The sequence below is a fragment of the Trachinotus anak genome, unplaced genomic scaffold (genome assembly GCF_046630095.1).
Source record: "Trachinotus anak isolate AG129_WGS33_773 ecotype Australia unplaced genomic scaffold, CSIRO_AGI_Tana_v1 ptg000020l, whole genome shotgun sequence".
In the NCBI taxonomy this organism is placed as follows: Eukaryota; Metazoa; Chordata; class Actinopteri; order Carangiformes; family Carangidae; genus Trachinotus; species Trachinotus anak.
In genome coordinates, this window is record NW_027273871.1 from 5786765 (window position 1) to 5814163 (window position 27399).

At 42.2% G+C, this 27399-nt stretch overlaps 4 protein-coding genes across 21 annotated transcripts in view; 3 read left to right on the forward strand and 1 right to left on the reverse strand.

The window, feature by feature from the left end:
• Positions 1-17471, forward strand: part of LOC139637406 (NLR family CARD domain-containing protein 3-like) — a 34710-nt gene extending 17239 nt beyond the window's left edge. For 7 of the 15 annotated variants that reach the window (XM_071506085.1, XM_071506091.1, XM_071506088.1 and 4 more), the window contains 6 exons: positions 10366-10539; positions 10631-10804; positions 10896-11069; positions 11162-11335; positions 16132-16178; positions 16288-17471. In XM_071506085.1, coding sequence (XP_071362186.1) covers positions 10366-10539; positions 10631-10804; positions 10896-11069; positions 11162-11335; positions 16132-16178; positions 16288-16826 — 1282 coding nt within the window. In that variant the 3' untranslated portion in view covers positions 16827-17471. Of the gene's footprint in view, positions 1-2955; positions 3210-3410; positions 4813-5338; positions 5453-7823; positions 7903-8058; positions 8288-8450; positions 10252-10365; positions 10540-10630; positions 10805-10895; positions 11070-11161; positions 11336-16131; positions 16179-16287 lie in introns of those variants that run through there. The other 8 variants (XM_071506097.1, XM_071506092.1, XM_071506096.1 and 5 more) reach the window with 6 other exon arrangements.
• Positions 17472-18383: 912 nt separating this feature from the next.
• Positions 18384-18860, forward strand: LOC139637415 (histone H2B 1/2-like). The gene has a single exon (XM_071506114.1). The coding sequence runs from the start codon at positions 18441-18443 to the stop codon at positions 18810-18812; it is 372 nt and encodes a 123-aa protein (XP_071362215.1). The 5' UTR covers positions 18384-18440; the 3' UTR covers positions 18813-18860.
• Positions 18861-20954: 2094 nt separating this feature from the next.
• LOC139637417 (histone H4) lies at positions 20955-21360 on the reverse strand. The gene has a single exon (XM_071506116.1). It carries the CDS (start codon positions 21318-21320, stop codon positions 21009-21011), a length of 312 nt encoding a protein of 103 aa, XP_071362217.1. The 5' UTR covers positions 21321-21360; the 3' UTR covers positions 20955-21008.
• Positions 21361-22247: 887 nt separating this feature from the next.
• LOC139637408 (E3 ubiquitin-protein ligase RNF26-like) lies at positions 22248-27252 on the forward strand. 4 transcript variants are annotated; one of them, XM_071506103.1, is made up of 3 exons: positions 22303-22437; positions 22523-22616; positions 23358-27252. In XM_071506103.1, exon 3 carries the CDS (start codon positions 23364-23366, stop codon positions 24639-24641), a length of 1278 nt encoding a protein of 425 aa, XP_071362204.1. In that variant the 5' UTR covers positions 22303-22437; positions 22523-22616; positions 23358-23363; the 3' UTR covers positions 24642-27252. The 4 variants fall into 4 exon arrangements, with proteins under 4 accessions (XP_071362205.1, XP_071362202.1, XP_071362204.1 ...); XM_071506104.1 differs by lacking the exon at positions 22523-22616 and having other exon boundaries at positions 22248-22437; positions 23569-27252; XM_071506101.1 differs by lacking the exon at positions 22523-22616 and having other exon boundaries at positions 22285-22437.
• Positions 27253-27399: the final 147 nt, after the last annotated feature.

The window sequence follows — 27399 nt, forward strand, 5'->3', positions numbered from 1 at the left end:
AAAATTTTGCAAAACTGTGGACAGTATAGGAAAGTAAACTTCTTTTTCCTAATGTATGCTTTGTAATAAACAAAATAAACCTCTGCCCCCCCAAAAAATAAATTAATGAAATAAAATCTTAAATGCTCAGCACAATTTCCCAGAGCCTAAAGTGACATCTTCAAATTACTTTTGTATTTACTTTTTGCCAGAATTAAATACTAATGTTTGGTTTTATCTCATAAATTCACTCTAAAAAACACCAAAATACCTAAAGCATGTAAATGAAGTGCAGTGTAATCCAACAGTACCATCTAGTGCACAGTCAGAGGAACTACACCACAGACAGCAAACTCTAACACATGGTCTTGTGCAGACTCAGCAGGAGTGAAAAGTCCTGGAGGCTGAAGGTCAGAGATAAACTCAAGGTAAATGTTATACTCAGACAGATAAGCTGCTGTGGACCAACACACACATTAACTCACAGCAAACCATTACATAAGAGCCAGGCTGTCCCCGAACACCCAACATCCATCTGACTGAGGAAATGACGAGGGATCAGGTGAAATCAAGAGCACTGACGTTCTGGAGGAACGAAGGTGGACATCTTTTAAAATGCACCATGATTTATTGTGATTTATTCTGTGAGCAAATATTAGGTAATTCAAAAACTGTACATTTATTATTTTGCAAAAGTAAAAGAGAAAAAGTCCCAAATCAGACTACTTTAAAGGCAGTTTCTAAAAAACACCACACAGAGGACGCCACATTAATATGATGTTTTTAATATCATACAAGACATATGATGAGTGAAATAATCAGTCAACCATGACTGAGTGTTTCCACCTTGAACTGCAGTGAACCAATGACAGTCTCATAAAAACAGATTCAGACAGTCATAGGACCTGAGGAACCAATCCTGTCAACCTGTGGGAACAGGGGGGCGGGGCTAAATACACCTGAAACCTTGTCAGTACTGAGAGCCAGAGTTTGCATTAGCACAATCACTAACACTGTGTCAGCCACTGACGGTTACAAGCTAACAAACAACATAAACAAATAAAAGATGCTAACTAAGCTAACCGTCTGCTAGTCTCTGATTCTGGTCTCAACAGACTCCTCATCTGAGTCTGGGTCTGACTGAGGCTCAAACATGAGGCTGAGTCTCTCTGATGTTTCCTCTTCTAGTTTTTTCATTATTTTTTCCACTTTTATGTGTGAAAACAACGTTAAAATATTAATCACAGCAGAGTTACAGAGTTTAAAACATGTCTGAAGAAGAACTCTGGTGTTTGGGTTCTGCAGGTCACCATAAACTAACCAAACCATAATAAATACTGATCTTACACCTGTGGCCTGTCCTGCTCTGGCTGGCTATCACTTCTAACTTTAAACCAAGGCAAGAGGAAATATTTAAGTTCAGAATAAATGTGTTTCCTCTACGGTAGAAAAAAAGAACAACACAAAAACAACACTTATTGTGGCGGCATTTTTTTCTTTTGCAGCTTCAACTAAACCACACACTTTATGGCATAATTGTATTTAAATAGCTGATGCTCCACTTAAACTTCACCCTGGCAGCTACAGTGGAGGAGAGCTAACACACGACTGATTGTCCAGATAAATATCTACAGTGATGTGAGAATAAAATCCTAAAGTGACAAACATGAATCGATTACTTCACAACTCAAGGTAGAGTCACTAGACACACCAACATGATGTTGTCCTCCAGCACGGAGCCGCAGCCCATGCACACTGCATCGCCACGCGCCTGGTCCACATCGATGTCCGAGCCACCGCAGCTCTTACACACCTTGGAGCTCATGGCCTCAAAAACCTGGCACGAAAAAGAGGGAGGACGGGTTTGAAATCAGAGCCTCAGTGTTCAGACAGAGAATCTGTGTGTACGACTGCATCATGGCATCAAGTAACTGAGACACAGTAATTGTGACACTTGTTTTTACACATTCCTATGAACAATACGACCCCACACCTCATAGACTTTATACCTCTGTGTTTTCTCTGAGGGTTTCTGTGTCAGCCAGTGTAACCATGGACCTTTGAGCTGCTCAATGACCTGAACAAAAAATAGTTTAAAGAAAACTAGAGCTGCAATTTTCAGTCAATTACTCAATTAGTTGATCTGCAAAAAAATAACCTGCAGCTGTTTTGATAATCAGGATCAGTTTCAGTCATTTAACAAGCAAAAAGTTATATGTTTTTACCAGATTTAATCACCAGGTCTGTTTGTTCTAGAGAAGAGGGAATAATTCAGCTCCAGGTAAAAAAATAAAATAAACCTGAACAACTGACACTGGAGAAATCCAACCTGGGAGACACTGACTGCAATGGGTGTGAAGACAACAACTCCCATGATCCCATGCTACTTCACAACGTCACCAACACCTTTGACTGAGGGACCCCATAGCAGCATAAAATTATATATTGTGCATTTAAAGTTTTTTGAAACGCTTTGGTTTTTACTTCAGAACTCACAACCTGATCAAACTGATTTTCAGCTGCAGCACATAAATCTAAAAATCTAAATCTAAAAACCAGATGTGAAAGCAGCTGAGTGATGTTTCCCCTAAAAAAGGAATCAAAATGCAATGGCTATGGTCTTTAGTCTCACTTTACTACCACCCCTGTACTCCTACAGTCCTGGGTTTACTGTACTGAAAGCTTCTCCAAACAAACAAGTCAGATAGGAGTGAAATAAAAACCTGCCAGCAAAATAAATCAAAATCCGTTTAAACTTTCTTTCACCTCCTTAACATTTAAAATGTGTTTTTATTTAGGCAACATTAAAATATAATAGGATTTAAATGTAAAATATGGCAACTGTCACTCCATCACTGTTTTGTGGTACCAGTAAGGTGTATTTGTAGTTTGACTACTAGAACTAGAACTAGAACACTTCTTACATTGTTCTGCACATGCTCACATAAACTTTTCCTACCTGACCCACAGGACATGGTGAAGCTGCACAGACTCACTAACAAACACATGTGCAGGGTGGAGAAGTGTTAGTACACAGGAGGCTGAACTGGCAGAGCGCTTGTCTTAGAGACTGAATCCTTATGGCAGTGACCTGGGTTGAAGTCCAACACAGAGTGAACCATGAACTCACCACACTTTACTCTCCACCCTCCACCTCCCCCCGTTTCCTGGTTGAACTTTGGCTTCACTTTGAACAAACGTTGTGATGCAGATGATTTTCTCCTCTGAAGGTAATGTGAGCAGTTTTTAATGTTTTACTCGTTAACACCTGTTGTTACCTGAGTCATTTCACCCTCAGCTTATTGTTGTGTTGTTGTTGTGTTACAATGTTAATATGGTTGTGTAGTTGTTGTTGTGTTGTTATAATGTGACTGTAACTGAAGTGTGGACCCACATTAACCGTGTCCTCCATGTTGTGTGGATATTTGCAGTAGAAGCGGTGGAATAAGAGCAGAAGCAGAGTTAGTTGATGGTCAGTAGTTGAACACAGAGTCGTTATTACTGTGCAGCTCCACTTCCTGAGGACTGGAGGCAGCTTTTCAGCCTGTGGAGGAGGCGGAGATGAGCCGCTGCTCTCCCGCTGTCTGAGCCACTAAATGCGGCCTGAGCTGGGCCGGACAGCCGCCGGAGAACAGCTGTGACTTTCTGTGGGTGAATGGTGTCATTAGATTTAACTACAGGACTGATGTGGACACAGCGGCGGGCTGAGGGGCTGACGGGGTTTTTAAGGCTCTGTATGATGCTCAGAAACACAGTTAACACCGCATCAGATGAGCCAGAGGCTCCTGGTTCTCCAACAGAAACTAAAGGGTCACAATAGATTTGAAAGTTGTAGTTTTTGACTTGTTTTTAAAGCTCTTTGGGACCGGCTCACACTGCAGCTTCTCTGTTGTTTTATAATCCCTGTCCAGCTCTTAGATCTTCCACTGACGGACTTTTAAATCATTTTACACACAAGAAAATAGTCAGTGCAGCGTTTTTTAACTATGCTGCAAAATCATGGAAAATCCTGCCAAGAGCTAAAAGAGACGCAGGCTCTGTGAACATTTTAAACTACTCTGAAAACTTATCTGTTTAACTTGGCTTTTAATTAATGATCTCATATTTTACATTTCTTACTGATTTCTGTCTTTATTTGGTTTTTTTCCACTTTTACAACTATTTGCATTGTTTAATTTGATTGTCCTTTTATTCAGCCTTATTTTATTGTACTATTCCATTTTTTATTGTAAACACTTTGAGCTACATCTCTTGTATGAAAAGTGCTCAATAAATAAAGCTTATAATTATTTATTATCATTTGTGTGATCAAAACTGACTGTTACTTCACATCACTGATCAATACTGAACATGTCATGTTGTTGTCAGGACTTTACTGAGACTTTATTGATTATTGATTCCACCTTGTTGGATCAATGTCAGATCCAATCAGTTGATCTCAGTCCTTCTGTGTGTCAGTGGATGTTAATGTTGGTCCATCGTGTGTGAGCTGGGCTGCTCTTCACTTCACTGCAGCTTCATGACTCCATCTAGTGGACTGATAGTAGAAGTACAGCAGCTTCCTCTTCCTCACTCTGCTGTCAGACTGTATTCAACTGACGCTGATACGAACCAGAGAAGAAGAGTCAGTCAGTGGAGGAGCAGCTGGTATTTTTACAGGAGAAATGATGTCAATTTGAGTGGATGTGCAGATGAATGATTTGTGTTTGTCTCCACATGAAGGTAGAAAGTGTGTGTGAGCTGATGTGGATGTGAATCCAGCAGCATGGATCAGTGTGAGGACAGAGAGGAGGGAGCGCCTCCTTCTAAAACCAGCCAGACCAGAGGTCAGAGGTGAGATGAGGATCTCTAAATGTCCATGACTCTTCTCCATGTCAGAGCTCAGCTCTCAGATCACTGCTCCATCATTATTATGTCAGACAATCTGTTGATCAAAGGTCAGAATTCAAACCGACAGAAAGTCTTTTCACACTAGAAGTTAGTTGTTGTGTTTATTCAAAGATTTTCTAATGAAGAAACATCACAATCCATAAAGACAAAACAAGTGCAGTTACATATCAGATTAAAATGCCAGAACTAACCAGAATAAAATAAAGTGAATCAAACTGACATGACTTCAACTTACTTCATTTATCCGTCCACTATCTCAGTATTTCCCTCAACTTGAGGGTATTAAACACAGGAATCTAATGCAAAGTAAAGAAATAATATGGATGTAGTAAATATGATGACAGGTGATTTCAGGTGAGGCAGGGTGTTAAACTTGTGAAATGAGTTGTTGTGTTTATTGAAAGATTGAACATATTTTCCATCAGTTTTTCCTCAACATGCACATTAATCAGATCTGTTGTTGTTTCAGGATCCAGCAGCAGAGACCAGACTCTCCTGAACCCAGCTGTGTGTCTTTAAAGAGCGACGGGTCAAAGGACAGGCCCATTGACTTTAAAGAAGGACGTCCATCAGCTGATCAGATGTAAGCTGTAACTGACAGTAAAACTCAGGTTATTGTAGAAAAGAACCAGTTTGTATGACGTGTTGTTAGACCAGGTCTGAAATCAAAGTGTTTGTTTCTGTTGTGAACGTCCACACTGGAAGGTGGAGGTCAAACTGCAGCCGTCATAGAGGGGGAGGGTGGTGATGTGGTTTAAATATGGAGATGATAATAATAATTTATTTGTATAGCACTTTTCAGTTCAAGTAACAAAGTGCTTCACATGAGTCAAATATAAAACCTCCAAACAAATGAAATGAAACATCCAACAAATCAAGGTGAAAATCTAATTAAATTAAAAAGGTATCATGCAATAAAAAGCTCCTTTAGTTTTCAGCTTAGACGTTGGAACAATGAACTACCAGAGGATCTCAGACCGATTGTATTGACGTATGATGTCATCAAGAGGCAGCATATAACTAGAAAATTAAATTGGACCCAGGGTTGAACCTTGGGGAACTCCATAGGGTGAATTAGCAGAAGATGAGACTGAACCAGCCATCGACACAGAGAAACACCTGTTAGAGAGATAGAACCTGAACCAGTTTAGAACCACACAAGTGATTCCGGCCCACTTCTCCAGTCGGTCGATGAGTATGTTGTGATCTACTGTGTCGAAGGCAGCACTGGGGTCTAAAAGAACTGAAATGGAGCAATAAGCTGCATCTTCAGCCAATAAGATCTCATTGCAAACTTTAAGACGAGCCGTCTCAGGGCTGTGGAGTGAACGGAAGCCAGACTGGAATATTTCAAACTGGTTATTATTTGTTAAATGTGCTAATAACTGTTTGAACACAACTTTTTCTAAAACTCTGGACAGAAATGGGAGTTTAAAGACAGATCTGCAATTTTTCAGAGTGGTAGGATCCGAGGTAGGTTTTTCAAGGAGAGGTTCAATAGGAGCTGTTTTAAAACAGGCAGGAACAGAGCCAGAGGTCAGAGAGCTGTTCACAGTTGATAGACTGGAGGAGCCTAGAGTGGGCATAGTGTCGTAGTCCTGTAGGAAACACATCCAGTGAGCAAGATGAAGACTTCATTTGTTGAACCATTTCAGTGAGTGTAAATAGAGACACTGGTGTAAATGTGCTGTGGGAAGAAGCATAGAATGATCTGTAAGTTACTGGTTCTGGAACAGGTCAATTGTGAGAGAGGGTTCTGTCAGCTTGGGATTTTACTTTTTAAATTATTTTGGTAAAAAGTATTTTAAACTGTCCACAGTTCATCAAAATCCATAAAGACAAAACAAGTGCAGTTACATATCAGATTAAAATGCCAGAACTAACCAGAATAAAATAAAGTGAATCAAACTGACATGACTTCAGCTTACTTCATTTATCCGTCCACTATCTCAGTATTTCCCTCAACTTGAGGGTATTAAACACAGGAATCTAATGCAATGTGGTTTGAATATGGAGATAACGTCTCCCACGTTCAGACAGTCTGTCCTGGAAGACTTTCACAGTGTTGACGAGGGCTGAACAATGAATCCAAATATAATCAAAATCACAGTATGGCCAAGTGCAACTTCCAAATCACAGGAGCTGCAGTTTTTCTGATGACGGTAAAATGTGTCACAACATTGTTGTGCGTTGTTAGCACCATAGCATGTTAGTATGTGGTGCTACAGAGACGCCCCAGACTACAAATCATATTCTCCAGACGTAAAGGAACATGTCTGTTCAAAAATCACATCATCATCATTTTACATTTTTACAAATATCATGAAGCCGTGTGTTGACCTCAGTTGTTCACATGAAAAGTGACAGAAATAGTTTGTGTGAAGAGAGAAGTTCAAACCCCGCCATCTTTCTCACCTGCACACAGCTGACCAATCAGGGAGGGAGGTGGATGTTTCAGACGCTGTTCAACCATCAACACCTCTGACTGAGAACTGATCCTTTAAAATGTTCCTGACTCATGTTTGAACTGTCTCTTACTCAGTGAAAATGTTTTGGTTCATTGTCATTTTCATACTGGGGGCTGCCCAGTACAACCAGTCTGATACAAGCAGACACTGAGCAGCTGCACTGGAGCAGCTGGAGGGTCGAGGTGCCTTGCTTCTCGGCTCTTCAGCAGTGTTGAGTGAGGGAGGGAGAGCTGTGTGGAGGGTTGGTGAGAGACGTTGGGACTAAACCAAACTGGTGAAGCCAAACACTGAACTGGAAGCTACAAACAGCTGCAGACTGAGCTGTTGATTCTCAGTGGGATCAGCAGGACTAGTAAACCTTTACCTCCACAGGGAGTGGTCTGATTGGCTGCTCACATCCGAACATCACTTCATGGACCTTTAGCTTGTGTTTGTCTCTGTGTGGACAGACATAATGTGAGCTCATTCTTCATGATTCCTCCACAGAGTGGACCAGGAGAGCTCAGAGGTTCCCAGGGGTCAGTCTGCCCAGCAGCATCAAACACACCTGGACTCTATATTTATGGTCTGTACATGTACAACAGCTACTTTCACATCTGCTCACAATCATCTCCATGCTGCACTGTTAGACCAGTGGACTGTCAGTCTGTCCAACATGGATCTGATGTTTGGCTCCATGGTTTTAGTTTGATGCTGTCACTCATATAGTTTCCCGTTCCAGCTGCTGGAGGAGAACATGGTCACTTTTGTGAAGAAGGAGCTGAAGAAGATCCAGAAGCTTCTGGGTCCAGATTACCCAGAATGCTCAGAGAGCCAGAGGGAGGATGAGGAGGTGTTGGATGGTGAGGATGAAGATCAGAGGAGGAGCAGCAGAGAAGCATTTTTGAAGATCACAGTGAACTTCCTTAGGAGGATGAAGCAGGAGGAGCTGGCTGACTGTCTGCAGAGCAGTAAGAGGATTTCTCTAAAGATTCAACATGATGGAGAAATGAGACATTTACTAACATGTAAATATGTTCATATATGTTCATATATGTATTCTTTATGGGAATTAAACAGTCATGTGTTCTTCATGAATAAGTTTTTCATATATTTTGTTCTGTGTTCATTCAGGAAACTCTGCTGCAGTTTGTGGACGTAAACTCAAATCTAAGCTGAAGGAGAAGTTCCAGTGTGTGTTTGAGGGGATCTCTAAAGCAGGAAACCCAACCCTTCTGAATCAGATCGACACAGAGCTCTTCATCACAGAGGGAGGGGCTGGAGAGGTCAATGATGAACATGAGGTCAGACAGATTGAAAAAGCTTCCAGGAAACCAGACAGACCAGAAACAACCATCAGACAAGAAGACATCTTTAAAGCCTCACCTGGAGATGGACCAATCAGAAGAGTGATGACAAAGGGAGTGGCTGGCATTGGGAAAACAGTCTTAACACAGAAGTTCACTCTGGACTGGGCTGAAGACAAAGCCAACCAGGACATACACTTCACATTTCCCTTCACTTTCAGAGAGCTGAATGTGCTGAAACAAAAAAAGTTCAGCTTGGTGGAACTTGTTCATCACTTCTTCACTGAAACCAAAGAAGCAGGAATCTGCAGGTTTGATCAGTTCCAGGTTGTGTTCATCTTTGACGGTCTGGATGAGTGTCGACCTCCTCTGGACTTCCACAACACTGAGATCCTGACTGATGTCACAGAGTCCACCTCAGTGCACGTGCTGCTGACAAACCTCATCAGGGGGAAACTGCTTCCCTCTGCTCGCCTCTGGATAACCACACGACCTGCAGCAGCCAATCAGATCCCTCCTGAGTGTGTTGACATGGTGACAGAGGTCAGAGGGTTCACTGACCCACAGAAGGAGGAGTACTTCAGGAAGAGGTTCAGAGATGAGCAGCAGGCCGGAAAGACCATCTTCCACATCAAGATAACACGAAGCCTCCACATCATGTGCCACATCCCAGTCTTCTGCTGGATCACTGCTACAGTTCTGGAGGATGTGTTGAAGACCAGAGAGGGAGGAGAGCTGCCCAAGACCCTGACTGAGATGTACATCCACTTCCTGGTGGTTCAGTCCAAACTGAAGAAGGTCAAGTATGATGGAGGAGCTGAGACAGATCCACACTGGAGTCCAAAGACCAGGAAGATGATCAAGTTTCTGGGAAAACTGGCTTTTGAGCAGCTGCTGAAAGGAAACCTGATCTTCTATGAATCAGACCTGACAGAGTGTGGCATCGATATCAGAGCAGCCTCAGTGTACTCAGGAGTGTTCACACAGGTCTTTAAAGAGGAGAGAGGCCTGTACCAGGACAAGGTGTTCTGCTTCGTCCATCTGAGTGTTCAGGAGTTTCTGGCTGCTCTTCATGTCCATCTGACCTTCATCGACTCTGGAGTCAATCTGCTGTCAGAGGAACAAACAACATCCAGGTGGACTAAAGTCTTCAGAGACAAACCTGAACCAACACTTTTCTACCAGAGAGCTGTGGACAAGACCTTACAGAGTCCAAATGGACACCTGGACTTGTTCCTCCGCTTCCTCCTGGGTCTTTCACTGCAGACCAATCAGACTCTGCTACGAGGCCTGATGACACAGACAGGAAGTGGCTCACAGACCAATCAGAAAACCGTCCAGTACATCAAGGAGAAGATCAGTGAGAATCTGTCTGCAGAGAAAAGCATCAACCTGTTCCACTGTCTGAATGAACTGAATGATGGTTCTCTAGTGGAGCAGATCCAACGGTCCCTGAGATCAGGACGTCTCTCCACAGAGAAACTGTCTCCTGCTCAATGGTCAGCTCTGGTCTTCATCTTACTGTCATCAGAAGAAGATCCGGACGTGTTTGACCTGAAGAAATACTCTGCTTCAGAGGAGGCTCTTCTGAGGCTGCTGCCAGTGGTCACAGCCTCCAACAAAGCTGTGTAAGTGGAGAAATAGTTGGATTTATTCATCATTATATAAAGACACTTCTATCTGTTCAACAGGAGAGAAAACAAATGATTTTCTTCTTTAATTCCTTGTTATCATCTCTTCAGACTGAGTGTCTGTAACCTCTCAGACAGAAGCTGTGAAGCTCTGTCCTCAGTCCTCAGCTCCCAGTCCTCTAGTCTGAGAGACCTGGACCTGAGTAACAACAACCTACAGGATTCAGGAGTGAAGGTGTTGTCTGCTGGACTGAGGAGTCCACACTGTTCACTGGAAACTCTGAGGTTAGTGTTTCACATTTTTTGCAAGATACAGGCCTCTATTTGCTCAAAAAATGTCAGTTTGTGAATGATTTTGTTTGGATTTCCTCTTCAGACTGAGTGTCTGTAACCTCTCAGAGAGAAGCTGTGAAGCTCTGTCCTCAGTCCTCAGCTCCCAGTCCTCTAGTCTGAGAGACCTGGACCTGAGTAACAACAACCTACAGGATTCAGGAGTGAAGGTGTTGTCTGCTGGACTGAGGAGTCCACACTGTTCACTGGAAGGTCTGAGGTTAGTGTTTAACATTTTTTGCAAGATACAGGCCTCTATTTACTCAGAAAATGTCAGTTGGTGAATGATTATGTTTGGATTTCCTCTTCAGGCTGAGTGGCTGTAACCTCTCAGAGAGAAGCTGTGAAGCTCTGTCCTCAGTCCTCAGCTCCCAGTCCTCTAGTCTGAGAGACCTGGACCTGAGTAACAACAACCTGCAGGATTCAGGAGTGAAGGTGTTGTCTGCTGGACTGAGGAGTCCACACTGTTCACTGGAAACTCTCAGGTCAGGATCCATCAACCTGTTTATCTGATGACTGTTCATAGACCACCAAGTGTTGACAGAAGGTTCCTGTGTGTTGTTTTGTGTGTGTTCAGTCTGTCAGGCTGTCTGGTCACAGGGGAAGGTTGTTCTTCTCTGGCCTCAGCTCTGAGATCCAACCCCTCCCATCTGAGAGAGCTGGACCTGAGCTACAATCATCCAGGAGACTCAGCAGTGAAGCAGCTGTCTGCTGGACGGGAGGATCCAGACTGGAGACTGGAGTCTCTCAGGTATGGACAGACACTGTCTGATAGAGGAGAAGAGCTGTGAACAGTTTCTCGGTCACAGCTGATGACAGATCTGAACAGAAACAAGAGGAGTTTTCTCCTGATGACTCCAGTGTCTCATCATGACTCACTGTGTCATATTGAGGAGAACAGATCTCACTGTTCTGAAATCAGCTGTTGTCAGCTGTGTTTTTTATTTTTTATTTCAGGCTGAATCAGCACAAAGCAGCTTGGAGACGTTTCAGCTGGTTTAATAAAACCATCTCCACTGCTCAGAGACATTAATCTCCCAGTGTCTTCAACCAGGGAGGAAATAAAAGAATTCAATCAGGTCGCACCATCATGTCTCTGTCTCCTAAAATACTGATGATCAATAATCAGCTGAACCTCTCTGAGCTCCTGATCTTGTGATGATGAGATCTGTTGTATTTAGGAGACAGTAAATCATAACTGTGACAAACAGATGTAATAACTATACGGAGGCTTCCAGCTGTCAACAACAAGACTGAGCTGTAACAAACCAGCCCACAGGTCGTCTGTCAGCAGCTATGACCCAAAGTTAGGTTTTGTTGCTAGGCGACATCTTGTGGCCGTAGATGTCGACCGCTCTCGGTACAGTCACACAGCCAGTACACACGGCTGTTATTGTAACCATGACAACCAAGGTCTGGTACACCTGCTGCCGTAGGAGCACTATTCCAGGAGACGCTGCTGTGAGTCGTATCAGAGGGTTGTTGTTGTTCAGGTTGGAAAAAAACTCATTGTGGTGAACAGGTGAATAATTAGTGTTTGTGAGTGAATGTTTTTAACATGAAACTGCTGTTTTTTCAACAACAAATCTGACTCCAGATCAGAGGAAGACACAAAGTGGCTCCTTCATGAAAAGTGTGCAGCAGCTGTAGCTTCACTAGTCTTCCTCTCTGAGCCTCTTCCTCTCTGCTCTACAGTTTCTCTGACTTCCTCTGGACTTTGACTTAAAGTCAAACGACAGACGCTCGTATGTTTCCTGCTGCTGTGTGACGGCTGATGAATAAACACAACATCAGGACTGATGTTTCTGCTAAACTGTTCAGTGACCTGTGAACATCATCTGTCAGATTCATTCATCTAACACGTCACAGACTGAGACACTGTGGAGCAAAGTGACACATGAAGGTCACTTTAGAGAGGACTGAGAGTGTGAGTGTGTGTGTGTGTGTGTGTGTGTGTGTGTGTGTGTGTGTGTGTGTGTGTGTGTGTGTGTGTGTGTGTGTGTGTGTGTGTGTGTGTGTGTGTTAGTCTAGTGAAGCTGCAGCTCCTGTGTAGTTTCCATGAAGGAGCCTCTTTGTGTCTTCATCTTATTTGCTGTGACATTAGTTTGTGCAGCTTCAGAGTCACAGACTCAAAGTGTCTCACACCACAACTGAGAAAACCAAGGATGAAATATTTTCTCCGTGTCTCCTCCCTGCTCCGTATAATTACAAGATAAAGACTCCACTTCCTGTTTCACTTCAATTCAATTCAATTCAATTTTATTTGTATAACGCCTAATCATAATATACATTATCTCAAGGCACTTTACAGGGTAAGGTCAAGACCTTACTTTGTTACAGAGAAAAACCCAACAGTTCCCACAAAGAGCAAGGGCTTGGCAACAGGGGGGAGGAAAAACTCCCTTTCAACAGGAAGAAACCTCCAACAGAACCGTGCTCAGGGTGGGTGGCCGTCCACATAGTTTTTCAGCTTCCTTTAGACACAGAATGGGTCTGATTTTTGCAATATTGTGCAGGTGGAAGAAGGCTGTCCAAGAGATTTGCTTTATGTGTGAAGTAAAGGACAAGTCATGGTCAAAAATGACACCAAGGTTTCTGACTGTAGCTCTGGAGGCCAAGGTGATGTCATCCAGAGTCAGTATATTATCACATAGTGTATCTCTGAGGTGTTTTGAGCCAATTACAATAACTTCAGTTTTGTCTGAATTTAAGAGTAAGAAATCACTGGTCATCCAGGTTTTTATGTCCTTAAGACACACCTGAAGCTTGTCTACCTGGTTAGTCTCACCTGGCTTCATGGATAAGTACAGCTGGGTGTCATCTGCGTAACAATGGAAATTTATCTGGTGCCTCCTAATAATGTTTCCTAGAGGGAGCATATATAAACTGAAGAGCATTGGTCCTAGCACAGAACCTTGTGGAACTCCATGACTGACTTTTGTGATGATAGAGGAGTCATTATTAACATGAACAAACTGGAGTCTATCTGACAAATATGACTTAAACCAGCTTAGTGCGGTTCCTTTAATGCCGACCATATGTTCTAGTCTCTGTAATAAAATCTTATGATCGATGGTGTCAAATGCAGCACTAAGATCTAGTAGGACAAGTATAGAGACAAGTCCATTGTCTGAGGCTATGAGGAGATCATTGGTAAACTTAACCAGAGCTGTTTCTGTGCTATGATGGACTCTAAAACCTGACTGAAGATCTTCAAACAAACCATTTCTGTGCAAATAATCACATAACTGGTTTGCAACGACCTTCTCAAGGATTTGGGAAATAAAGGGGAGGTTGGATATAGGTCTATAATTGGCTAAAACATCTGGATCAAGAGTAGGCTTTTTAAGTAGAGGTTTAATTACTGCAACTTTAAAAGCCTGCGGTACATAACCAGTTGATAAAGATAAGTTAATCAGACTTGATATAGAGGTGTCGATTAAAGGAAAAACTTCGGTGAACAGCCTTGTTGGAACGGGGTCTAGAAGACAAGTCGATGATTTAGATGACAAAACTGTTGAAGCGAGCTCAGAGAGATGTACAGGAGAGAAACAGTACACACGGCTGTTATTGTAACCATGACAACCAAGGTCTGGTACACCTGCTGCCGTAGGAGCACTATTCCAGGAGACGCTGCTGTGAGTCGTATCAGAGGGTTGTTGTTGTTCAGGTTGGAAAAAAACTCATTGTGGTGAACAGGTGAATAATGTCATCTGGATCAAGAGGAGGATTTTTAAGTAGAGGTTTAATTACTGCAACTTTCAACATAACATAACATAAACATAACATAACATAACCAGTTGATAAAGATAAGTTAATCAGACTTGATATAGAGGTGTCGATTAAAGGAAAAACTTCTGTGAACACCCTTGTTGGAACGGGGTCTAGAAGACAAGTCGATGGTTTAGATGACGAAACTGTTGAAGCGAGCTCAGAGAGATGTACAGGAGAGAAACAGTCAAAATATAAGCCAGTTACAGTGGACTCTGAGGCTGCTGAACTGGACAGTACATCTGAGCCAGCTGTGGGGAGGAGATGGTGAATTTTTTCTCTAACAGAGACAATTTTATTTGTAAAGAAGCTCATAAAGTCATTACAACTGAGGGCTAAAGGTATAGATGGATCAACAGAGCTGTAGCTGTCTGTCAGCCTGGCTACAGTGCTGAACAGAAACCTGGGATTGTTCTTGTTTTCTTCTATCAATGATGAATAATAGGATGTTCTGGCTTTACGAACTCAAATGTTAACAGAAAATGGTCAGATAAAAGAGGGTTTCTGGGAGAAACTGTTAGATATTCAATGTCAATCCCATAAGTCAGAACCAGATCAAGGGTCTGGTTAAAAGAGTGAGTGAGAGAAGCCAGTTGAGTCTAATAATGAATTAAATGCAATACTCAGGCTGTCACTTTCAACATCTACATGAATGTTAAAATCACCCACCATGATAACTTTATCTGTGCTGAGAACTAACTGAGATAAAAAGTCTGAGAACTCAGATAAGAACTCAGAGTCAGGGGCAGGAGGACGATATACAGTAACTAGTAGGACTGGTTTTTGTGTCTTCCAGTTTGGGTGAGACAGACTAAGAATAAGGCTTTCAAATGAATGATGATTAACCTTAGGCTTAGGATTCATTAATAAAGTGGAGTGATAGATGGCTGCCACCCCTCCTCCTCGGCCTGTGCTTCGAGGGATATGAACGTTAACATGAGTGGGGGGTGTTGATTCATTCAGACTAACATATTCATCCTGCTGCAGCCAAGTTTCAGTCAGACAGAGCAGATCAATGTGATGATCAGTTATCAGATCATTGACTGGTAGAGATTTAGATGAGAGTGATCTGATATTCAATAAGCCACATTTAATGTTCCTGTTATTTGGTTCTGGAATAACAGTTGTGTTCATTCTTATTAGGTTTTCATGTCTATCTCCTCCTCTGTTCACTGTTGATTTATTACATTTAAATGTAGGTGGTGGGGACACACACAGTTTTTAGGGGGTGAATGGCAGCGACTGCTCTAAGAGGCGCAGAGCAGAGAGTCAGACTGCGGCTCTGCCTCCTGCTCTCAGCTCTGGTTTTTCCTGGCTTTGATTTCTGATAAACTCAGTGAGGTTTCTAGAGAAGAGAGCAGCTCCATCCAGCGTGGGATATTTGCCGTCCCGTCTAATCAGACCAGGTCTTCCCCAGAAAGTCTGCCAGTTATCAACAAACCCACAAGTTCACACCGACTCCACATGAATCTTAGTGATCTCCGATTGGTGTGATCGGGTGTCATTAGTGCCGACGTGCATTACAGTCGTCCTGTATTTACGTTTATCCTTCGCCAGCAGCTTCAGGTTGGACTCAGTGTCTGGCCCCAGGAAACATGTGACTATGGCCGCTGGTGTCGCTAACTTCACCAGTGACCAGAGTTTGTTTCCCAGCGGGGGGAGAACCTGTTAGAAACTGAACACAATAATAAAACAGTGTGTGTGTGAGAGCCATGTAATGTCCATGTCTGCATGCTGACAGAGAACATGCTGGTCTGACCCCCCTCCTCCTTTCAGGGTGGAGCCTGCTGGAGGCCGCTGGTTGAGACCAGGTCTGAGGAAGTGTAAGTGTGATTTTCACTGATTCATGAAAACAAAGCAGCACATTGAGTCATCAATAACTGATCAGATGATAGATCAATAACTGCAGCTGTGTCTTGTTCTCTCCATCAGATTCCTGTGAACTCACACTCGACACAAACACAGTGAACACAAACATCAAACTGTCTGACAACAACAGGAAGATGACACGTGTGAAGGAGGATCAGTCGTGTCCTGATCATCCAGACAGATTTGACCAGTGTCCTCAGCTGCTGTGTAGAACTGGTCTGACTGGTCGCTGTTACTGGGAGGTCGAGTGGAGAGGAGAGGTTTCTATATCAGTGAGTTACAGAGGAATCAGCAGGAGAGGAAACGGTAAAGACTGTTGGTTTGGACGGAACGATCAGTCCTGGACTCTGTTCTGCTCTGACAGTGGTTACTCTGTCCGTCACAATAACAGAGTAACATCTGTCTCCTCCTCCTCCTCCTCCGTCCCTCACAGAGTAGCAGTGTATGTGGACTGTCCTGCTGGCTCTCTGTCCTTCTACAGAGTCTCCTCTGACTCACTGATCCACCTCCACACCTTCAACACCACCTTCACTCAGCCTCTGTATCCTGGGTTTGGGTTTGGGTTCATGTTCACTCGTGGTTCCTCAGTGTCTCTGTGTTAGTGGAGCACAGAGTCTCCTCCTGTTAGAGAAACTTTCTCTGTTTGACAGATCTGTGTGTCTCTGTCACTCACATTTTCAGATTTATGTATTGAATCAGTTTATTTATAAAAAATGATTCTTGTAAACTTGTTGTTGTTGAATCCTCAGACAGAGATTTAGCTTTGAAAGCCAATGTCCAGAAGAAAGACTGAAAGTCTCCAAGAGAAGAACTGGTTTCTGTTTCTGTCCCAGCTGCTGGAAGACTTGTCAAAGGTTTTGAGGTCCTGGGTTTGAATTCTCAGGTGACTCAGTGAAGTTTGAAGTCCAACACTGAAAGTGAAAACATCAAATATGTCGACACAAGTCTCCACTTCCAGAGTCTGTTTTTCTGCTGTAGAAGTTCATCATTTCATTCAATAGCTCCTAATGTGGGGGATTCAATTAAAGAGCCACTTATGACATTTAATGGGTATTTTAATGGAAACACACCTGCTGATACTTGACAAAGTCAGTGACCCTTGTATCGTCTAAAGATTGGCCAGATTGGAGGATTTAGGACAGATAATATCCTAAATATAATGTCCTTGGGCTCAGGAATAACGTGACATTTAAGCCTTTAATTTAGTCATAATTTCTTTCAAATAAATCAATTGTATATTTATGAAAGTTGTGACTATTTTTTCACTTCACAAACAGCTGCTGTCGGTCTCTGGCCTTCACTTTCTGCTGCAGCTTATGAACTCTGAACATTTCCTTCACTTTGCAGCTTAAGTTTATGGATTTAGTGTCACTAGCAGGTAGATTTTCAAGATGGATGACGGCGCAGGCTTGAAAATCTGATGGATGTAACACATCCACGGTTGCTTGGTCCAGGACGGTTCCTCCCCCAGGGACAGAGAGGGGCCGCGGGCTGCAGCGGCTCAGGCCCCCGCTGCTGACCCGGAGGACGCTGCATCCAGGCCGGACTCAGTTCTAGTTTAACCCGCTGACACAGTGAAGGTCCCTCATCTATAAATACTGAGGCGGTGGTTGTGACTGATGACAGTAAGTGGCAGCTAGAGTTGGGCAGATAATAACTTCATCTGATGAGTTGTAGTTTTCTGTCACATGCAGCATCAATATCTTAAAGTTGCCTAAAAGACAATTTAAACGTAATATTTCTGCCTGGTTATGATTTTTTAAAATGTTGATCCAATGTGACTTCAGGCTCTGAAGCTTCAGACTGAATGTTGTGTCTGTATAATCCGTGTTTAAGGCCCCGGGCCGGTCCTGGATCAGTCTGTTACACATCAGGCCGCTGGCAGAGCACTCGTGACACTACTGCGCAGTCTCTATGGGCCGCATAACGCGGAAGTAACCCGGAAGCCAGAAACTTTTTCGGCGTATGCGCCAGAAGAGCAACTTGTATTGATCTGAATGGCGCCATTTTTAGATCCGTCATCCAGGTCTGATAATACATCCACGACAGAGACTGAACCGTCGCTTGTGAAGCGCATGCGCAGTCAGGGTTAAGTATTCAGCCAATCCTTTGCGAGCGACAGCACAGTGACATTTGCATGAAGCGCATACAAATACACCAGCGCACAGGTTAATGTTTTCATCCACTGACGGAAATCCAACGTCGTCATCATCATCATGCCTGATCCAGTGAAAGCGCCGAAGAAGGGCTCCAAGAAGGCCGTGTCCAAGTCCGTGTCCAAGACCGGCAAGAAGAAGAGGAAGACCAGGAAGGAGAGCTACGCCATCTACGTGTACAAGGTGCTGAAGCAGGTCCACCCCGACACCGGCATCTCCTCCAAGGCCATGCTGATCATGAACTCCTTCGTCAGCGACATCTTCGAGCGGATCGCCGGGGAGTCCTCCCGCTTGGCTCAGTACAACAAGCGCTCCACCATCACCTCCAGGGAGATCCAGACCGCCGTGCGCCTGCTGCTGCCCGGGGAGCTGGCCAAGCACGCCGTGTCCGAGGGCACCAAGGCCGTCACCAAGTACACCAGCTCCAAGTAAACCTGCCGCTTACTGCAGAGACACAAAGGCCCTTTTCAGGGCCACACACTGACTCAAAGAGCCATATTTCCTCTTGTACATTATTCAATGTAAAATGTCTTCTAATGTAATCACTTTTTTATTTTTGTGTGTTTTTAACACTGTCTTTAACCATAATGTGCGTTATTGTGTTTTTCTTTATTAGCTGCAACATCTGGTGCTGTCCTACACACAAGTACTTGTCTACAAATTAGAGTATATTTCTCCACTACGGCCAAATTTACACACTTTCTCTTAAATTGCACATTATGTTTATGTCCTGGTCTGGTCTCAGTCCTTGTTTTTACAGAGCAGTAAATCTGCTGTGTTCAGTATTAGGAACAATGAGAAAACTTTTTTAATTTTTAATTTTATTAATGTGGCTTATGTCTCAATTGCTTAACACAGGCTTACAGACAGACATTGTAAAAACAATTAAAATATTATATACTGGTTTTTAATTAATATAATAAACCATTAATATAATAAACCATAAATGTGCTTTATTTATTCATTTTTGTTCAGACATGCAGGCACAGCAAGTCCCATACAGACCTTTGTCCAAAAGACTAACAGTCTGTGTTTACATTATTTTGTTCGACCTATGTACAGGTTTGTGTGATGTTGATAATAAGAGAAATATTAAATTTTTCAGCAATGTAGAATGTATGAGCAATATGGAACATAATTTGTTATATCCTGGTTTGATGTTGCTTGTTGTCTTTTGAAATCCAAGCAAACTTTCACGGTAAGTTTCATATGAATATAAATAATCAGACTGATAGACAAGGCTGAGTGTAGCACTGTGCTGTTAGTTGATTTAGTTTAACTGATGTTCCTAATTTGTAAAAGTGAATGAATTTAATGTGAGTAATAAAAACGTTATGATTATCACAATTCTTTGTTTTGTGTATGTGTTCATACAGGGACAGCACTATGAGGACAGTAGGTAGGCCTTATCATTTTGACCATGTGTCGCTATCCTGAAAAATCTTCATGCCAAATGTTTTCTGTGTTGTAAATCCCTAAATCTGCAAAATAGGACCATTTCATTGTGCATTTATTCTTTAGAACGTGAGTACTTCTATTTCTGTAATTCATGTTCTATGGATGGTCGGATTTGTTTATACTGTACAGTATTTCACACTAAACAACTAAACTACATTACAGCTCTGTGTGTAGCTGGAGTGACCACATGTATATTCAGGTGGTCGTCCTCTTAATACAGCAACATACGGTTGTCTGAATTTGACTTCACACTTTTTCTTTAAGAGCCGTCAATTTTTATTTTCAACGCCATAAATAACATGTTTTAGATTTGATTTGATGGTGAAATATATCAAAGAAGGGTAGAATAACACTCGAGTTACATTTTTTAAGCCAAAGCAGCCTATATATGAGTAAAAATTCAGTAAAAAAAAAAAAAAGTAGTAATAGGAGAAAACCATATGTGCTGGGGAATTTCCCTTTTACTAGCAATTTGACCTTTGCTGCAACATTATGACAGTCATCGTCAAAGCACACTGCACAAGAAGAAAATGAGTTTGTGTGGATGGATGACGAGCTCTGCAACTGTCCATATTACACATATCATGCACTTTATGTCAAGTGGATGATATCAATTGATATCAATGATAACAATTCTTAGGTTCCTGTGTCCTGACACGGTCAAACGGTCAGTTGAGATGTCTGTATACATAAGAAAAGGTTTAAAACTGTGGAAAATACCAAGATTATCAAGAACACCAAATACTAAGGTTTTAGCATGAAGCATTATCAGCAGCTCTTATCAAAGACTTCCTTTTCTTATAGAAGTGAATAAAGCAGCAGATGTTACTGAGATATGTTTATTGATGGTGGTTCAGTCCTCCACAGTATCTGGTCAGACATGAGTGGACATGAAGGCAGGAGAAAGACTCAGACCTTATTCTTCATTAATAAATGAAGATTAAATGATGAAAGTAATATTACTTTAGTGTATTACTTTAGTCAATATGTTCTCAACAGTAGTGTGCTTCATTTCCAACTACATTTAGTGCACAACTCAACGTTTGTTTCTATTATCTATGGCCGTTATAATAAAAATTATTTAAAAAGTTAGGATTAAACTCTCAGAGGGGGTGGGCGGCTCTTAAAAGAGCCTTTGTGGGTGAGATAGGGTCCGGGTGAGGAGCAGGTTTAGCCGCCGAAGCCGTACAGGGTGCGGCCCTGCCTCTTCAGGGCGTAGACGACGTCCATGGCGGTGACGGTCTTCCTCTTGGCGTGCTCGGTGTAGGTGACGGCGTCCCGGATCACGTTCTCCAGGAACACCTTGAGCACACCGCGGGTCTCCTCGTAGATGAGCCCGGAGATACGCTTGACGCCGCCGCGGCGAGCCAGACGGCGGATGGCGGGCTTGGTGATCCCCTGGATGTTATCGCGGAGAACTTTGCGGTGCCGCTTGGCGCCTCCTTTTCCGAGTCCTTTGCCTCCTTTGCCTCTTCCGCTCATTTTCTCTTCTGTGTTCAGACACAACAGATACTGACTTTCAGCGGCAGACGCTTGATATTTACGTCTTCACTGCGGACGTAAGGGAGGACACACGGTGTGACTTCCGCTGGGCGGGGTCAAACTGAGCAGCGCTCCTGTGCAGTTCCGTCAGACGCCTGAAAAATCTTCTTTCTGAGTCTTTGTTTTTAAAAGACATTGACAGAACAAAGGAAAAATATGACAAAATATTTTTCTGATTATGCATTAATCTGCAGCCTGATCTACTCCCTATAGTGATGATTATATTACATAATATTATATAATATAATCTGTGGTTTAATTTGATTTAATTAGAAAGATTAATAAATTGACATTTTAAATATCATTCCACGTCGAGGCAATCCGCCCATCCTTCAAAATAAAGGCACGATGACGATAGTTTTAGTGGTTCCTTGTCTAAGATCACAGAATGGTAAATATTATTAGTCATTATTCGTTAATTTAGTTAATTTATGGGGCATTTTTGTGCTTTTAAAATAGTTTGAGATGTGTAGACTTCTTTGAAAGTTGGAAATAAGAAAATACATTGAATGTGGATTTCATGTACCTCTAACATGAATTATTCTTTATTATACTATACTATGATTGTCTGAACATATGTTTTCAATGATTAAACTTGCTTTATCTGCTGTAACCAATTAATATATATATACAACAATAGTAATTATTTATCACACATTTTCAGTGATATGTGTCGCCCTGTGCTTTTTAAAGATTTAAATTTAACTTAAGTTAAAATCGGAGGTGACGGGGAAACATGTTGGATTTTAAATAACAAAGTTAAGTAAATATTCATAAATAAGAGGTCATTTAAATTTAAAAAGCATGCTGAAGACGACAGGACAGCAGTTATCAGGTTGGATCTGATGTGATATATTTTATAAAACAGGAAGTAGTGGATTTAACCTCTGCTCACTCCGAACCTGAAGGTGGCGCTGACGCACCGAATACACCGGAAACGAGGAAAACGGAAAACATGCTAAAAAAAAACAAACAAACAAAAAAACAATCATGGCTAATACTAGTGCTTCTCCGTGAATGTCCCAGTGGTTAAATCTCTCAGCGCCATGTCGCCACGGTGAGTAGCTGAAAACAGTCATCAGCCAAATCTTCCCTGAAACCTTGTTTTTGTTTTCTATCAGTTCCTGCCTCCTCCGTTAAAGGCACCGGGTGTGGTCCGCCCGGTAACGTTAGCGACGATAGCGAGAGATGCTGAAAGCTTCAGACATGACACATTAAGTCAATCCTTTAACCGAGGTTTGTGAAAGTTTGGGGACTTTGTTCTGTTAGTTACTGATGTCTGCTTGTAGCTCAGTTAACGTTTATACCGGAAGAGCTAAAAGTTACCTTTTTAGTACCAAACTCCATTTAGAAATCAGGTAATTTTAAGTCTTCTCGGTTACACACTCGTCACAGGTAGGAGATAAGTAATAGTTATAAATCAACAAAACCTTCTCTTATATTCGGCACACACTCCATACACAGCAGCCGTGGTTTAAACAGTTTTCAACTTGAAGAAGCAGTGTGTTTGTCATTCATCCCCACAGTGGCTGCCCGCTAAACAACACACTAAATTGACTGAAATTCAGTGAGAGTGTAACCAGCCTTCCTGCTGCCATTCTCTAAGCCTAAGCACCTTGACTCATGTATGGCACTTATGCACAATTTAGATGCACTTGTTTTATACTCTCACTCCACGACGTAATTAAGCAAATATTGTAGTTTTTATTCCCATAGATTCAATTCAAAGATTAATTGACTTTACTGATTCTGATTAATAATACAAAATGTAATCACAAAATATATTGTGATGATTTATTATTAATTAAGGTGCACTGTTTAATGAAGTTAAACATATCAATGTGGTTAATATGCAACGAACATATCGAGATTTTTATATTGGTCCAGTTTATGAAATGTACATTGAGGAACATTTAAGGTAACGGGTTCAGTCCAGTGTGCAGCTCTAACTCCATTTGTGACCTCCCTTCTCTCCAGTCTAGTATGGATGAAGTGAACGTGGTGTCTCTTGCTCTTGGGAAATGTGTGGACGCCTGCTGCCTGCTGCTCGACCTGCTCGTCAGGACGTTCAGCTGGCTCCTTCGCCTCCTGTCCGGCATGGGCGTTTCCTTCCACAGCACGCTGGTCACCCTGAGCAGCTCCACTTTGGTCGAATACTGGAACTTTGCTCTTTTCTCCTTCCTCACAGCCACCGAGGCCGTCTCCAGCGCTGCCCATGCAGCTCTGCACGCTGTGGAGGGCTGGCTGCAGACGTTGGGAGGAGTCTTTGAGAGTTTCAAGATGGTCGGACACCTCTTCTGCCACGTGGGGTGGCGCACCAAGGACGTCCTGCATCGCGGGTTTATTTTAGGGAGCTGCATCCTGCGACAGACTTGTGAAGGCATCCTCATCACGCTCAGCCTCGTTCTCTACTTTGTCAACACGGTGGTCAACATTGTGCTCATCACCACGCAGAACTGTCTGTCTGTGTTGGCGGGTGTCTGGGAGATGGTGGCGGGTCCTGTCCACAAAGTCGCGGAGCTGGCTCTGAATCTGCTGACCTTCCTGTACAGCTGTCTGGTCGGCGCCTCCGTGCTGCTGTGGACGCCCTGCCAGCTGCTGCTGGACTTCCTGGGAGCGCTGGGACGTGTCTTCATCACTGTTTTTATGGTTGACTCACAGGGACTGCTTGTCACGGCGGCCATCAGCGCACTAGCTTTGCTGGTATTGAACCCTAGGCTTCCTGTCCTCGCTGGGCAGCTGAGCCTCCGTGTGGTTAACGCTCTGCCGGGAGCTCATGGCGTACAGACGACCGTTCGCAGACTGTACACAGCGATGCTGGAACCAGCTGTGGTCTTTCAGGAGGTCCACAGCAGGACAGCACAGGACACGAGTGGACCGAGGCTCCTGAACACAGATGCTGGTGGTTTAATCACTGAGGCCAACCTGCTGCCAGCAAATAGCCTGAGCCAGCCAGACTCGGTGCAGCCTCCCGCTCAGCAGGACGGAGAGGCGGCGAGCTGCAGCGGCAGGACAAGTACGTCCAAGCAAAACGTAGCAGTGGAGGACGGTGAACTGCTCAGCCTGCTGAAGGAGCAGGAGGAGAGGAAGAAGTGCGTCATCTGCCAGGATTTGAGCAAGACGGTGCTGCTGCTGCCCTGCCGTCACCTCTGCCTCTGCCGCCACTGTGCCGACATCCTGACGCAGCGCCGACCTGCCCAGCAGCGCTGCTGTCCGCTCTGCCGGCAGCACATCACACAGACCTTGGACGTCTTCCTCTGATGGACCATGGACGATCAACTACAAACTGCAGCACATGAGAGAAACGTGGCTCTGTTGTTGCCTTTTCTGTACTTAGAGTTGCATAAAGTGAGTCGATTAATCTATAAGTTGATCGACAGAAAAATAACGAGCCACTATTTAGATAATCAATCAATTGTTCTAAGTCATCGGGGCAAGAGCGTGCACAGTAGCCTCATGGCAGGACATGTAGTGTGAAGTGTGGTAAATTAACACAATTTTTTTGCTGCTTGAAAACCGAAACTCACACGTTTCTTATTTAATTATTTTCCATGACTGATCTACAAGAGTCTGATAAACAACAAACTCTGTGAATCAAGAAGCTTGAAATCAGAGCAGATTATATCAAACAACCAAGCAGGCCCTGCCCCTGTTAGTCCGTGACCACCACATTAAAATGAGGATCAGGACAAAAACGCAAAAGGAAGAAAAAACAGCGTCAGTTATATGAAATTATTTTGGCCCCAGAAAGGATTAGTTCTGGGCACTGCCACTGATTTCCTGCATCAATCCAATTCCAGAAGGTCCAGTACAATTCAGTATTGATTTAGTTCGAGATATTTCAGTTACCATACGAGCTGAAGATTCCCAGAGAACTAATGCTGTAAATTCTTCCTCTAACCTGGCCCATTATTAAAAATATTAATGTTTATATTAAGAATGGATCCAAAGCTGTGACTTCTTCTCCTGTCTGCTTCTTCTCTCACATCCCAGCCGGCATTTAAGCGTTTATTCAATGTTGAATCAACGTTTTGAAAAATTAATCAATGTTTTACACTGCGACTTGGTTTCAGCATCTTACTTTTCAAGGCTGATTAAACATGATTTCCTTTTCACTCCGTTGCACACAGCTGCGCACCTGTTCAGATAGTCTGCAGTTAAATCGACGTGACAATAATCGAATCTTATCGAACCGAATCAGTGATTTACTGTACACAACTCGAGTTTTCAACTGTTACTGCTTTGCTTCACACATACGTGGGAAAAGGCCGTAGACTGTGAAACGTGTATGAAAAGATAAGTCTGGATTTTGTCAAGAGTCAGATGAAGATCGGCTTGAGTTGCAAAAAAGATTTTTTATGAACCCAGCCCTAGAAAGGATGACGCTGACCAAACAGCAGACAGTGTAGCAGGAGGGTTGTGCGGATGTGCCGACGATGACCAAAACTTCTGCCTTTACCAATATCAAGAGGATTTGTCTTATTATTAATGTAGTGACTTATTATCATCATTATTGGTTGTAATAAATTGATATTGAATTTAATTTGCCCCACTGCAGTTCCAGGGTGAGGATAGGTCGATTGGACTACGATTGCTCAGCCTTATGTAGCGGCAAAATTACAAAATTAATCCATTTTAATATGAGAGATGCTAACACATTAAAAACACAATAACAGATTTAAACTTTTTCCTGTTTTTATTTCAACTGAAATGAATGATAAATTAATGGATTAATCAGTTGATCACACATTCAATATCTTAAAGTTGGAGGAAAGTCTAATTTTGAGGGACCATTGTGGAACAGTTTTGGAAAATATCCGTGCCTAAATAGTGATTAAATAATTACTGGAGGACTGAAAAAGCCACCACAGAAAATGACAACGGTGTTTTGTGCACTGTTGATCACCACTACAGTTCACATGTCTACCAGAACACGTGTAGATATGATTATGTGTGAAATACTGGAAATGTATTCAGATTATTTTTCTCCTGATCTTAATGTAACTCATCTAACTAGTCCCTGCATTTATCAGCAGTACACAAACATTTAATAAGTGGTTTATAACACAGTATAACTTAGGTGTAAGCAGATTTGAAGACATTAAGTCTAAAATATTCATAATTGTAACCTCTCCTATGTCGTCACATTTTCTATTATTACAGCTATGTTTTACTATATTGTTGTTCATTATCTCTATACAGCAGCCTCCACAGGAGGAGGTAGAGCTGTTACCACATCTGTTAATATTTGATAATAAATATTTAATATAGATATAAATAAGTTTGTTAATGTATTTATCCATTATACGTACATTTATGAAAACACACTTATCGTTGCACAACTGTGTGTTATAAACCATTTATTACTCATTTGTATACAAATATTTTCTTTTTTTAACATAGTATTGATGGTGAATTGAACATCTTTTGTGTTTTTGAACTTGAATATGTTAATTCTGGACATTTTTCAGTATTTCCTTTTATCTATTTCATAGACCAAACAATTGATTTATCAGTAACGATTTTCATTAATGATTACTGAACCATGTTCATTGATGATTTTTTTTTTCCTTTAAAATTTCCAATTTCCAGTTGCACTATCTTTATTACACTGCTCTATTCTTAGTAGAAGCACAAATATTGAACTGCATTTTTGCACCTGGGTATTTAACCTACAAACTTGAAAATATTTAATGAGAGTGTGCCGTCAACTCTGAAATGCCAAAACAGCGGAAAAGCCCTTGAATCTCTTGATACGTAAAGAAGTGTGGAAGGTCACTGGCTGCTGATTATTAACACTGGATTCATACACTTGAGGTTTTGTGCCAAAGACTTTACTGCCACACCAGAGGAATAAATCTCGCTCATGTACAATTCTGTCTTTGCTGCCATTTATTATTCATGTTAAAATTGCTACCTAGAGGTATAAGGGTATTAGAGTTAAGTTTTTAAACATTATTTGTATTTTTTATTTTTTTGGAATTACATCTTTTCACTAAAAGTGCACATTTTGCTAATG

What these genes read in the sequence shown, in the direction of transcription:
- LOC139637408 (XM_071506101.1), top strand. Translation starts at nt 23,364, where the DNA reads ATGGATGAAGTGAACGTGGTGTCTCTTGCTCTTGGGAAATGTGTGGAC.
- LOC139637417 (XM_071506116.1), bottom strand. Translation starts at nt 21,320, where the DNA reads ATGAGCGGAAGAGGCAAAGGAGGCAAAGGACTCGGAAAAGGAGGCGCC.
- LOC139637415 (XM_071506114.1), top strand. Translation starts at nt 18,441, where the DNA reads ATGCCTGATCCAGTGAAAGCGCCGAAGAAGGGCTCCAAGAAGGCCGTG.